General features: G+C 35.1%; 1 protein-coding gene across 3 annotated transcripts; it reads right to left on the bottom strand.

Moving 5' to 3' along the window:
- Window positions 1–4,495: 4,495 nt before the first annotated feature.
- Window positions 4,496–11,891, bottom strand: GLDH (L-galactono-1,4-lactone dehydrogenase). 3 transcript variants are annotated; one of them, XR_016053659.1, is made up of 6 exons: window positions 11,098–11,891; window positions 8,462–8,712; window positions 8,081–8,266; window positions 7,227–7,669; window positions 5,259–5,399; window positions 4,496–5,122 (listed from the first exon to the last, which is right to left on the bottom strand). XR_016053659.1 is itself a non-coding variant. In XM_006843288.4 (6 exons), the coding sequence occupies exons 1-6, from the start codon at window positions 11,734–11,736 to the stop codon at window positions 4,967–4,969; spliced, it is 1,806 nt and encodes a 601-aa protein (XP_006843351.1). In that variant the 5' UTR covers window positions 11,737–11,891; the 3' UTR covers window positions 4,496–4,966. The 3 variants fall into 3 exon arrangements, 1 of the variants encoding a protein (XP_006843351.1); XR_016053668.1 differs by having other exon boundaries at window positions 7,227–7,630; XM_006843288.4 differs by having other exon boundaries at window positions 7,227–7,659.
- Window positions 11,892–14,128: the final 2,237 nt, after the last annotated feature.

Genomic DNA, 14,128 nt, shown 5'->3' with positions numbered 1-14,128 from the left:
ATAATGCATTTTTTTAGCGTCAATTTTCAAGATTTTCAAGTTTTCATAGATTTGTCGATCTGCACTATTTTTTAAGGTTTAAACTTTATAAATAAATATAAAAATATATTTTAAGGCTATAACAAAGATTTCCAGTATTGGAACCACATTTCTCGACACTATTTAAAAGTAGGCTCTAATTTGATTGTTTAGAGCTTACGCTCTATACAAACCACGCCCTAAGAAAAATATACAAAAATAACATTTACCTTTTATACAAGTAGTCTTGACACTAAAATTTCAAAATGGTTAGTTGTAAAAGTGTCTTTGAATAGACATAAAGTTCCAAAAAAAAAAAAATCTTATATTTTGTGACCCACCCCAAACCGTCAAATTTGACCTTTAATAAGTGGGAATAGTTGTGATCTTGTAACAAAGATAAATGATACGTTTGTAGACAATCCCAAAAAAATAAAAGTTATTTATCCGACATTGAAAAATGGAGAAAGAAAAAGTCACGGTTAAATATGACAATATCCTCATCCCTAGTGCTATAAGACCAAGGAGAAAGAGCATACATGGAGCATGCGTACGGCATCCATGTCTAAAACAAGAAAAAAGAGTGTATATGTGGAGCATGTGCATGGCATGCATGTATATACGAGGGTCTTTATACACTTCGCACCAAAAAGGTGTGGAATCTAAATCGCGCAATGTTTCCCTGCATAGGCCTAGGCAGGGGCTTCAACGCCCATAACTCGCATGGCTTTCAAAGCGAGTAAATTTCATCATATCTTCGAACTTTAGTGTCCAAAGATTCCAATTGGATATCGATACCATGGACTTCGAAAAATGCTCAAGCGAGTAAAATTCATAACATCTTCAAACTTATAGTGTCCAAAGATTTCAATTGGACATCGATACCCTCTTTGGATTCCAAAGAGTGCCCAATAGGAGGAGGATACCTTTTTGGATTCCAAAGAATGCCCAGTAGGATGACTCGCATGGGCTTCAAAAAATGCCCGTGCGAGTAAAATTCATCATATCTTCGAACTATAGTGTCCAAAGATTCCAATTGAACATCGATACCTCTTTGGATTCCAAAGAGTGCCCAATAGGAGGATACCTAACCATAGTGTACAAAGATTCCAATTGGACATCGATACCTCTTTGGATTCCAAAGAGTGCCCAATAGGAGGATACCTCTTTGGATTCCAAAGAATGCCCAGTAGGAGACGCAGGGACACAACAGTAATTCATCACATCTTCTAACTAGTGACCATTGGACATCGATTCCGAGACCGCCAGAGGGCTTCAACGCCCATGACTCTGGATTCCATACCTCTTTTGGTGCGAAGTGTAGAATGACCCTCATATACGCATGCATGCTCCACATATGCTCTTTCTCCTTGGTCTTAGAGCACAAGGGATGAATCTTGGAACCATATGACTGGTGCGCATCCAGTTGGAACTATAAACCATTTTTTTTATAGTTAGAAACTGAGAATTCAAGAGTCGAAACTTTTTATCGAACAAGTGCATTGAACAGAAGGTGAAAACGGTACTTTCTCTATAGAAAGGCAATCCTATTTCCTCAGTAAATAAGTTCTCTATTATTTTCAGAACTATTGCAAACTTTCACTCTCGAAAAAAAAAAAACATATTTGATGCTCTAGAACTTGTAATACTATCACAAAATAGTTGATCAATCTTATGTCTCCTTATATCATAAGGAAAATTTTGCCCGGATGCACATTGATTAATATCAATAAAAGACAAATATTGTCTAGTGATTGTGATAGCAACCTGCTTATGCTTGGAATTAGGAAGATTAAAATTCCTACTATGGTTCACAAGAAAAGTCTTATGGCAACTGACAAGCTTGGCAAAATTAAAAAAAAGAAATTGAGCTAAAATTTTGAATATGTGGGGAGGATGGTGGCACCTAGATAATTGTGATTTGAATTATAGTATAGTTGTCCAATCTTTGATTGAACAATTGCGAGTGTATGTTACTATTTGAATTTTATTTTTAGCTACAAATGTGATTGAGCTAAAAGTTTGAATCTGTGCACCTCATTTGGAAAATAATAATTTTAAATAAATAAGATGACCAAAATACCCTCAATGGTGTAGGGCTATTTTGGCCCATTTCTATTCTTAAAAATACTTTTTTATATTTTTCTAGTGTAATAATAGTGATAAGTAGACAAGCTTAAAATTCTAGTTTGATTCATTTGTAAAAAAATAATAAACAGTATGAAAGAAAGATGGCCGAAAGAATAATCTAAATCACTATGCATTTTCGTGTGACAACCGAACGACAGTTTTTTCAGACATGCAAAAGAAAATAATGTCTTAAACACAATTAAAATAATGTCTTAAACACAATTAAGTATTTAGAAACTCAAAACCATTTTTTTGTTTAATATTCATCTGAAAATCCTCAAATAAATCACAAATTTTTAAATCACGAAAATCCTCCCGAGTAGCTCCGAAAAACCATCCTCCAAAGTCGTTTGCCCACAGGAGGAATCCTATAAAAGTTATTTGCATCCTTTGTACGCGCAAGGAAACCAACCTACTCCATGTCACAAAAATAGGAAAGGACCTTCGGCTTAATGGGTTAATGCTTGACGATTTGCAACACTACGTCCTAAACTCAATTCCTTGTAACACTACGTCCTAAACTCAATTCCTACCAAAGAGCCCTCTCCCCACTTTCTCACAATATATATATATATATATATATATATGGAAAAAATTTATATAAAGTTGTAATCTTAAAAATGTAGAATCACAGATGCACCTCAAAAATATGTCGGAAATATTGTTTTAATGTTGACAAAATACTCTAGTCGATCATTTCGACATCGAAATATATGAATATTAAAAAAAAAAACTTTTTGAGTCCCAAAAATAGTGCATCTTGCAACAATTATCTAGACCTTCTATTTTCAAGATTTTCATATATTTAGAGATCTACTTGATTTTTGCCATTTTTGGAATTTAAAATTTTCTACTTAGGTATGAAAATAGATTTTAGGATAATACTAAGAATTTTTTACATCAAAAACAAAATTACATGTTATGATAAAATTTTAAGGTACGCCTTAATTCGGTTGTTTAAAGTTGCAACTTTATAGAAACCGCACCTTTTATATATATATATATATATAAACAAAAACAAAAACAAAACATTACATTGTGACAAAAATGATAAATTGCATCTTATCATCCTCAAAAAACGAAACCTTATATTACAAGCAAAAAAATAAAATATGTGTGAGTCAACCGCCTCACACCTATGGTTGTGCAGTCTCCTTTAAAATCATCTCAAAGATAGAAATTTGATTCAAAACTTCAGATTTGGTAATCTCAACTATTACGATGCTTATGAATGTGGAATTATTTTTTTAAAAAAAATATAAATACTGTTTTTTTAAAAACATCCACCATTCATTTTAACTTTGTGGATGCACTGTTTTTTGAGTCCATCTTAGAGATCGACATTTGATGAATGAGACCACACAACAATAGATGAGTCTGCTGACTCACCAAAATCATGTCCTAATAATATATATTGAGACCATTTGCTTTTAGTATAAATTAGTCACAACTAATATTGACCATTGGATGTAAAATTAGGTGGCTGCATTCATTTCATTGACCAAACTCAAAAGTTCAAAATAAATTTTTTCAAACTTCATGACACACATGCTATCAGAATTCACATCGAATAGTTATAACTAATTGTGATCTCATTATACCAAAGGTAAAAAGTCTCATTGTATACAATCCCTAATATTTATCGTCTCCTTAGTTTCTATGATATAACAAATCCAACTTAAAATATTCAACTTAGATGTATAGGCATATTCTTGGTTTGATGACCAATTTCATAGTAGGAACAAACTCGATCATTCAATGGTGGTTCAAAGAGAGAGAGAGAGAGAGATTCAGGTTTATAAAAGCAACAAACTCGATCATCCAATGGCACATGTGCGTATGTGTGAGAGAGAATGTTTGTGAATGCCGAGAACCTCCTACATCGAGAAGGTTCCTTACTCCTCTAAATTAAGAGTCCAGTTGGCGTACGGATGCATCCGTAGGTGTAAAGGTAAGGTGCACCTTCAAATTTTATCATATATATAATTTTGATGTCAAATGTTCTTAGGATTATCTAAAAATCTATTTTTATATCTAATTATAAAATTTTAAATTTCAAAAATGATTAAAATCAAGTAGATCCATAGACATGAAAATCTTGAAAATGGACGGTGTAGATAATATTGTAAAACACATTATTTTTTAGATTTAAAATCTTTTTATTTTTCATAGTCATACATCTTGATGTCGAGATGATCGATCAAAGGGTGTTTCAACATTAAAACTACCTTTTCCAATGGATTGTTGAGGAGCATCCGTAGTTCTACATTATAAGGTTGCATCCTTATATAAACTTTTTCCCTAAATCAATAGGATATGATTTAACCCAAAAGGAAATGAATGTTAATTTTCAAAAAATAATGGTACCCAACTTCATAAGCCATCATACAATCAGGCCGCAGGGCCTAAATATTTCACATTCCACAATGATGTATGAACAAGCACAGTATTTGAATCGCTAAACTGTAAACAAGTTGGTCATCTCTGTATATCCATCTGCATTCATCGATCTCACACTCATTCACAAGGAGACAAAACTCACTCTCCATCATTTTACACACCTTGATGCCAACCTTTCGAGTGTCACTTGGACTGAGAGATGCAAAGCAACTTTCTTGTAACTCTTTATTTTACTGATTGCCTTATAAAAGGGTTGCAATAGGCTAAAAAAGAGCTAATGAACAAATTGAAGAAAATAGAGAGGGGCTTTTATTCCCAAGGCAAAGGGGCAATCATCAAAATAACAGCAGACAAAAACCCCAAATTCGAAATGAAGATGAGACTTCGAATGGGAGTCCAATACTTAACTTTGAGAGACTCATTCGGTAGCAGATGGGAAGAGCTTCTCAAGCATGCGATTCGAAAGAATCCTGTTTGGATCCAATTCTCTGCACGTTTTGTTGTAGAGGTCAACTGGGAAGCACTTTCTGATTCTCCCCTGGAGCCAAGCAAGTTCTTCCTTGTCTCTTGGGACCTGCAAGAACAGCATTTCATTTGATATTTAAAAAACTATCAATTAAAATAATTTTACCTGTAAAAGGTACAAAATAACGAATAGCCTCTCTCTCTTTCTCTCTCTCTCTCTCTCTCTCTCTCTCTCTCTAACCCACCTCGATTTTTGCCCAGTGCTCATAAGAAGAATATGCATCCCACAGTTCATGCTGGGTTAAATATCGATACTTGAAGAATGCATCTGTGATATCTTTCCTCTGTCGGGCTTCTGCAGTGGGCAGGTACATGATTATACCAACCTGATACACAAGAACAAAAGTAGGTTAGCACCTCAAAAAGTAATGTTAGTAGCACCTTCGACCCAAGAGACTGGCTTGTTTCAAATGGATGAATTGGCAGAGGTTGTGTATCATTTCAACACAAGCATACGCCCATAATTTCATTGTGGTTGGACCAACAAAAGGCAATGCCAATTTTACACCAGTTGAGTTAATTGCAGACCATGCTACTAGGCAGGGGCCAGGCCAGGTCAACTTGAAGAGCCCCAAGTTGCCACCAAGTCTTGCCCGGTTAAAGAAAAACCCCAAAGAATAAGGAAAAACATATTAAAGAAAATATAGCTAGATCTATTATCCAAAATAAATTCATTTATATGCCTTTAAATTGAAAAAATAAAACCTAATTTCCCTTACCCCAAGTTTTGAAGCCAATTCTACCAAAGATATGTCTAGTTTGGATAGATGCTTCCAATCTTTGCAATATAGATTCTCAAATGCCCCAAACTGAAACGCCCAAACCATTCCAATAACCCATTTTTGTCCCAAATCATAAATCAAAATTGTAAATCTTGGATTTGCAAGATTTTGAGAATTTTGTTGTTAAATTCAAGGTTTGGTCGCATAGAGGATACAAAAGCAGGCCCAATTACAAATTCTCAAAGCCTAATAAGAAAGGGGGATTAGATTTCCACCCCCTAATAAGAAAGGGGGATTAGATTTCCACCCCCTAATAAGAAAGGGGGATTAGATTTCCACCCCCTAATAAGAAAGGGGGATTAGATTTCCACCCCCTAATATTTCTGTATTTTTGTCGGACTTCATCCAAAACTTGGAGACTGTCCGAGTCTGACAGAAAAACCACCCTTGTCTGAACAGAGTCCCCCGAACAAGTTGGGGACCTCCAGAGCCAGAAAGTTGCCAGTTCAGGTTGACTCAAGTGAATCCAAATTCGACTCGGGGAGTTTTTTGAAAAACTGCTATCTCCAAACAACTAATGATAATCACATGCCTCATCATAAAAAGAATTTCAAGCTGTAATTGGGAACACCCTCAATGGGACATGAATTTGAAATAAACGTGAGGCCATTTGACATTGAGATTTTTTCAAAAGAATGACCATATTGGCTAACCCTGAAAGCCAAACAAAAAAAAGCTTAAGAAAATATCATTTTTTTGCTAAGCATTTTTTAAAAAAAAAAAAATATATGGATGGGTATATCTCCATTTTGCTAATAATGGACATGATTTGGATGTTTAGACATATCTAGAGGAAAATGGGAACCAGAAAAGCTAAAAGGCGTTTACTACTTAAGTCTAGCACTAAAAAGGTGTAGGTAAGAATCAATATGTCACTGCTAACAACAATGCACAGATATGGCGGTGCGTGTAGCCACAAAATCCGATATGAGATACTACAGTCTCTGAAGTATCTCACATGAACACGGCACACATTTTAACTGGAATTCTTCAAAAAAATCACAATACCAGCAACCATTGTTGTCAGATGAAAAAATTATATAATCATTGCGAGAGAATAACCATTCTAACTGTTACTTAGCAAAGAGAAAATAAATAACCACTCAAACAACTAAGACTAAATCATACAGCAGTTCTTTAATAGTTTGGTAATGACTTATTTTGCAAATTTGCATGCCTGCCTTCAGGGAAAAATGAAGGCCAAGACACATTTGAACATCAAGCAAACAAAGCAAACAGATGCACATGAAGATAGAACCATCCAATTGCATTAGGAAAAAAAATGGATGCATAAAACGAAATCTCTTCAATTCTTGTACACTTTTAAGTCGAAAATGACTGAAGAATCTGGCATGGGTTTTGAAAGATTACCCAGGAGAATACATCACTTTCAGATGAACTTGAAGCAGGACTCATGAGGCTTGTACTACGAGCAGTCCATCGCTGCTCAATGGGAGCAGGAGCAGGGATACCTTCATTTTTTATAAGCTTGTTCAACTCTTCCATATAGCTGATGTCCTTCATGGTGGGCTTTGCAAGTGTACCAACAGGAAAACAAATTTCCGACACCCACTGCTGTCCACCACAATCAAAACTCAAAATCTCATCACTCCAACCAACCCTGAATCCTTCAGACTTCCTCCAGTATTCTGCTTCAGCTTGGTTGACCTGAGCTACATGATCTTTGTTGAGGGGATCAAGCGCGAGGAGCTCATCTCTCAATTCTGTAAAGGAAAGCTCACTGACATCTTTTTCCTCTTCAGGTTGCTCCGTTCCTGAGGTTTTCAAAGTAATTTCTTTGGTTCTGTAAACAGCTATATTTGCAACTAATTAGCTGAATGTTTAAAAACAATATAAATCTTAGGGTACCAAAAAGCAGAAGAGAAACAGATAAAGTATTGGTAGGAATTAAAGAGGAAAAAGCAGGTTAGAAATTCCTACTTTTTATAGGCCAAGTTTTCTGGTAACAGTCACCAACTAGGGCAATATTGCCAAATACAAGTAAAGTTCAAAATAATGGAGGAATATAGAAAAAAGAAAGGAAGAACTTCAGAAAATTGAAGAGAAGTTCCATTCTTCAGCTGAATTAAGTCATCACGACACTTTCTATCAAATTGCAACCTTGTCCAATTTAGCTAGGTCTAGGCCAGCTAGTTTGAGAAGTTCCCAACAACATAACCCAATGATCAATCAAGAACAACTATATGTAGTGTGATTCCACTCACCCATATTTTCTGCACATTTCCAGGTATAGATCACGAACATGCTGCAAAGCTTCATCCTTACTATATTTTGGCTTAAACTGCGAAGGACCTTTTCTCTTTGTGAGAGGGTTGCATTGAACAACTACTACAGCTTCAGTGTATGGAATCCACAGATATTTAAGGTGCTTATTTTCTGCAAGCCATTTCCTGTGTAACAATAGAGAAAGAATTTTACAAATCCAAAGCACAACCAGACCAATAAAGTACATCACAAAATAGATCAACAAAGGCATAATTTATACTTGATTAGAACTTGAGATAGATGTTCTAATATTGCTATTCCCAAAAAAATAAAAATAAAAATAATCCCATATAGCCATTTTGTAAGATTGAGATTATTACTTGTGATTTTTCTTTATCTCTTTGATGTTTGAAACAAATGTATGTTCCACAAGCTCATGCCTCTCAACACATCGGATGGTAACTTCTGCCACAACACCAAGACCACCGAGACCACAGCGAGCTAGATAAAAGAGTTCTGGATCCTTCTCCCTAGAGACCTCTATTGTCCCCTTAGCAGGGGTAACCAGTTTCATGCTGACAACCTGTTCATCAATGGGAGGCAGGCTTGCTCCAGTACCATGAGCTCCAACCTGAAAATCAAGGATTGTGAAAAAAGCAAATGCAATTACCATATTCTGAAGTAAACTATGACAACACATATATGAATGAAAATATATCTCAAGAGGGAAGCAGAGCTTTTTTCGGACATTCATAAACATGTTAGGACCACAAATGTTATTCCTTTGTTTTGCATAGTGACTGTCACAGCTTATTATAGGAAAATTTATTACCAAGAATGGCTCATTGAAGCAATAATTTTTTGAGAGAATGACTCATTGAAGCAATAATCATATGTCAAACAGTGCATATTCATCCAGGTGTAATACTGTGGGGACAAGAGTGAGACTAACACCATAATTTAACATCATAGGTGCAATTTCAGTATAACAATAATAGGCCTAGAATCGACAAACAAGTATAATAAGTAAAAAATTATCCTCAGTTGAGAAATATGTTAAACTATAGTGATTGGTGATTTGGAAAAAGTAGAAGGAACATTTGCTTCATTTTGCACACATAAATGGAAGCACTCTGGTAGACTTTTTTAAAAGCAGTATGGGAGTTTTTTTTTCCTTTTTGTAAATGAAAACAGACGCATTTCGAGAACTTCTTTTTCACACTAGAACTGTAAACTCATAAACAACTGAGAATCGGAAGCCTCTGCAAAATACCAAGATTGCAAGAGCTGCTTTCACACAAGTTGTGAAACATTCAGGATTATATAAGTCAGCCTCCACGGAATGAAAATGAAAAATAGAGCACAGAAAACTGGGTTGAAAAGAAAAATTGAAAGAGAATATTAGGTTGCAATGAATTCGAACTATTCATGTATACAGGTAAGTCCAAATTTTATAAGATTTTTTCATCAATCAAAGAGAAGAGACGAAGTAAAAATGCCTTACTTAAGTCCACTGGTCTATAAAGCCCAATAACAGAAAAAAGGAACATCCAGTTGAATGACAATGCAAGATAAAAAAGTATGAGAACAAGGAATAGAGTTTGAAAGTAGAGAGTTATATGCTCTATAAGAGCTCCCAATACAGGATTAGATGTAGGATCCTACAACTACCCAGACTGTATTATGTTAATTAGTATTTGAACGGGAGATGAGAAGGGTCCACATAGTTTGGAGTTTGTTGTGCAGATTCAGAAGAAGTCCAAGGGGTATAAGAACACAGGAGTTAAGACATCTATCTGGGGTCCAGTGAACAAGTATCCCAATAATATCTCCTAATAAGAGGTAGTAGAAATGGGACACTGGGGTTGCTTTTTGGCCCCATGTCCAAAAGAGTTCAACACTGGTGGGGGTTGAACACTCTTTGAAGCATTGTCCATGGTATCCAAGCACCAGCCTGAATCCTCTACTTAGGTTGGTTGGCCACCCTATACATAAGATACTATGTATTACCCCTAGAGAAGATGTATCCAATCTTGAAAGTTTGAAGACGTTTTGAAAACAGCCTCTTTTGTGTTTGTCTATTCACATGCAATATTTAAAATGACTTCCTCAATTTGTTTGAGCCCTTTCAGGTTGCTTGGGTCATGCCTGTACTAATTAGATGGCCTCATAGGTAAATGTGTTTTACGAACTATGATGCCGCATGAGGAAAGCTACCTTCTTTGGAAGATGGTCCCCTAATTATACTCCATTACATTCAATAAAAGAAACAATGGACTGCTAAAGAAAATAAGAAACTGCATCTTTACAAATATCTAGACATATGAACTAAGCCTTAGGGAACAAACCAGGCCCACAGCAACCATCAGGGTCCTTAGTCTCTTAAATAATTGCTTTGCTTAGAGTTAAGGATCTATATATAATAGAATCAACAACGGTTTCACACTTTCTCTTTTAGAGATGGACCGGAGGCCATTTAGTGCAGGCCACCAAATGGTAGCACAAATCTTGACTTCAACTGGGGCAAAACTGGAAGGACACTCAAGACCTCTCAATGTGATTCTATTGAAACATAAGTGAGAGCCAAGCTAACAAGCCTTGACGTCTACTTCCACTTCTTTTCAACTGCCCTTTGGTCCTTGAAGGCAACTCGCATAATATCAATAGAAAAGTAAAATAAAGTTTGCAACGCATCATATCCATGTAGAAGTGAATTAATATGCTTTGGTATCACACTCATATCCATTGAACTTTAGAATGCAAATCAGAATAAAAAGCAATCTCCAACTTTACTGTGCATAAAGAAAACAATTCAAAAATAAAAGGGTTCCACATTATTTTTTGAAGGTCCAATAATAAAAAATCCAGAAATGTAACATCTTTTTGCAATGAAGATGCTTAGATTATAGCATTCCTTTCCATTATACTCTGCGATAAATTAAGTAAATGTTTTATCTTTGACCTCGTCAAAACATAAAGAAAATGTGGAATTCAGGTGAGAATGAAGGAGAAGAACCTGGATTATGCCCCCGATTTGCTGCTCTCTAATGGACGCAAAATTCTGCAATGTGAGCCCATACTCTTTGAGTTTGTCAATCAACTGAGAAACACGAGCACCAGCCTCAACCCTAACCAGCTTTCTCTCTCTATCCACCTCCAAAACCTTGTCCATTAGGGCCAAATTCACCATGCCTCTTCTATGTAACCCTATTCCATTAGGCGAAAGGCCCGAACCCACAGGCCTGATCTTCTGGCCTTTCTCGTTGGCCTCCTTCACCATTCTCTCGAGCTCTTCCAGGCTCTCTGGTTGTAAAAACACCCTAGTGTGCACCTCATGAGTCCCACTCCAGTTCGTTACAGTGTGGAGATCTTGAGGTAATGGAGCATAGCGAAAGGGGTAAGCTTTCTTGTGCTTTGCATTCTCGGGGAATGGAAATGAGTAATAGGTGGCTATACCACAGCCTAGAAAAAGGGCGCCATAGCCAATGTACTTTCGGAGCTCTGAATCCGTGGTTCCAGAGGAGGAAGAAGAGAAGGGGCGGAGAGCCTGTAATGGAGGTTGGGGAATTAGGGTATTTGGAGTAGGGTTTGAGAGCTTTGAGTGTGAAATGATGGCTGATGCTGCAGCTCTGCGAATTCTGAGAATTCGAAACATGGCCCTTTATCTCTCTCACTCAGATGCTGAGCGAGGAGAAGAACGACACTCTCCCTCTATAAAATGCTGATCTCTCTCTCTCTCGATCGAAGAGAAGAACGACACTCTCTCGATCGAGGGGACGGCACTCTCCCTCTCTAAGATGCTCATCTCTCTCTTTTCAGTCACTTGGTAAGTTCTCTCTTTACGACGCTCATTAGAAAATGGATTTACTGTTCATTGAGTTGTTTTTTTTTTTTTTTTTTTTTTTTTTTTTTTTTTTTTCAATAATAGGAAGACAGGCCCTAATGGTTGATTGATAGGTCAAATTATGCGGACCCTGCAGGTTGATTGATAGGTCAAATTACACGAAATAATGTAGCATTATACTCAACAAATTTTAGACACTTATATACTCTTGTACATTGAGTTTTTATTCGTAAAGATATTTTTTATTATTAAAAGAGTATTAAATGTAACAATTTGTTCAATAAATAAATATCGCTAGTGTGCTTTATCTAGATGAGGTCACATTTGATGTGAATCACGTCGGACCCTTTTTATGACTAAAAATACTTTTATTAAAGTACTTGGTTTCTATCCGGCCAATCAGTATATTATAGAAATATGGGTTCGGAGTTAAATATATTTTTTAAATATAATTTGATCTTAGTTTTTAAAGAATATATAATCTTTAATATGGTGATCATGAATATGAAAAAATAAATAAATTTTTAAAACTAAAAATAGAATTTATATCAATAAAACATTTGGAAAGTTAGTTACAATTGTTTTTAGATGGACTACCTGTTTACGTCTATCTTTAAGATGGATGCTTTATACGTTGAATCGCATATTGTAGATATGCATTCCAGCCCACGTGAAATAATTTTCCTCATTAAAAAAAAATATAGTTTCTACGAGTCCAATAACTCATATGCCGAAATGCAAGCCTCTTAATAATTTATTTTTAAAATAAAATTTAATCATAATTTTTTGGAAATATATAATCTTTAGCATGTAGATTATTAATCTGTATTAAAAAAAATGATATTTTTGGAAAAGATATTTGAACAGTTGATTTTATTTTTTCTTTTAAACAATGTTTCATATATAAAACAATAGTATATAAGTGGTTAAAATTTGTTAAATACCATAATAAATTACTCTACAGTGTGAACACCCTAAATTATGTTTCATGTATAAAACAAATGTATATAAGTTTCCAAATTTTGTTGAACACCATGCTAAATTACTTCATATCGTGAGCACCCTAACACAACCCAAATTTAAATCGATTCTAAAATCGAGGAAAGACACCTTTTAAAGCTTCGGACTTTTTTTGGCCCATCAACACTCGGTAATGGTTAGAAATTTCTACACAAGCACATCAATTTTTCCAAGGCCCTGTTATGTTTGAATGGTTCTTCAATCACAACAAATTCTAAATGGAAAAGCAATTTTCCTGAGCCCTGTTACGTTTGAATGGTTTGTCAAGCACGACAATTATGAGGCCCATCGAGACTCTCTGTACAATCCCCTTCATAGTTCATAGATATAGACCTGAATTGTTTTCTTTCTTTTGTCGAAATCCCACCATTGCACAATAAATGTATTCCTTATTTTCCATTTTAGTTTTACAGTACATATTTGATAGGTCTTTCAAGAAAATGTCAAATTCTAGGACGTCTTCTGAGATACTGCCAATCTGTTTTTCCTATAATGAGGTCCTGCTATTTTAGAGAGAGAAAATTTGGAAACTCATTTGAGTGCTAAACCCTACTATTTTAAGGAGAGAAAATGAGAAAACCTTTTTCATTGCTGCTCATCTGAGAGAATATTGCAGATTTGGGAATTTCTCGGAGGGAAAAACAATTCTCACTCTAAAAGGCCCTCTCTCTCTCGCTCTCTAGGAATTTACAGATCCAGGGATTTCTGATAGATTGAAAACCCCCCTCCCTCTCTGTCCTCTAAAAGGATATTTTCAGTGTGAGCCTCTAATAAAAATCTAAAGATAGCAAGCTTTGATTTCTACTACTATTAGAGTTTTTCCAATTTCTAATTTTATTTATTTTTTAAATATTAAAATTCAGGTTTGGAGTTATTTAGATTTGTAGTTTTTTTCAAAGATATTTATGTCTTTTTTTCAATTACAAACAATTGAAGGGTGGGACTTAAAGTTTATTTTTTACAAGATGAAAGGTTGAGATTTAATGTTGATTAGAATTTCCTATAGAGTAAGTTGGGTTTTAAGATTTTTTTTTTTTTTATAAATATGTAATTATTGGACCAGAAAAATAGAAAAGGGAATGAAAATCTAGTTTTGATTTCATGAAAAAATCTTTTGAGGTGACTCCCATGAAAGAGGGTACATTCTCTCATCTATTTATTTTATTTTTTAAGATTAATTTTA

The sequence above is a fragment of the Amborella trichopoda genome, chromosome 1 (genome assembly GCF_054954075.1).
Source record: "Amborella trichopoda isolate Santa Cruz 75 chromosome 1, AtrichopodaSantaCruz75HAP2 v2.0, whole genome shotgun sequence".
NCBI lineage: Eukaryota > Viridiplantae > Streptophyta > Magnoliopsida > Amborellales > Amborellaceae > Amborella > Amborella trichopoda.
The sequence above is the reverse complement of the archived record's forward strand: the minus strand, read 5'-3'. Positions and strand labels throughout refer to the sequence as shown.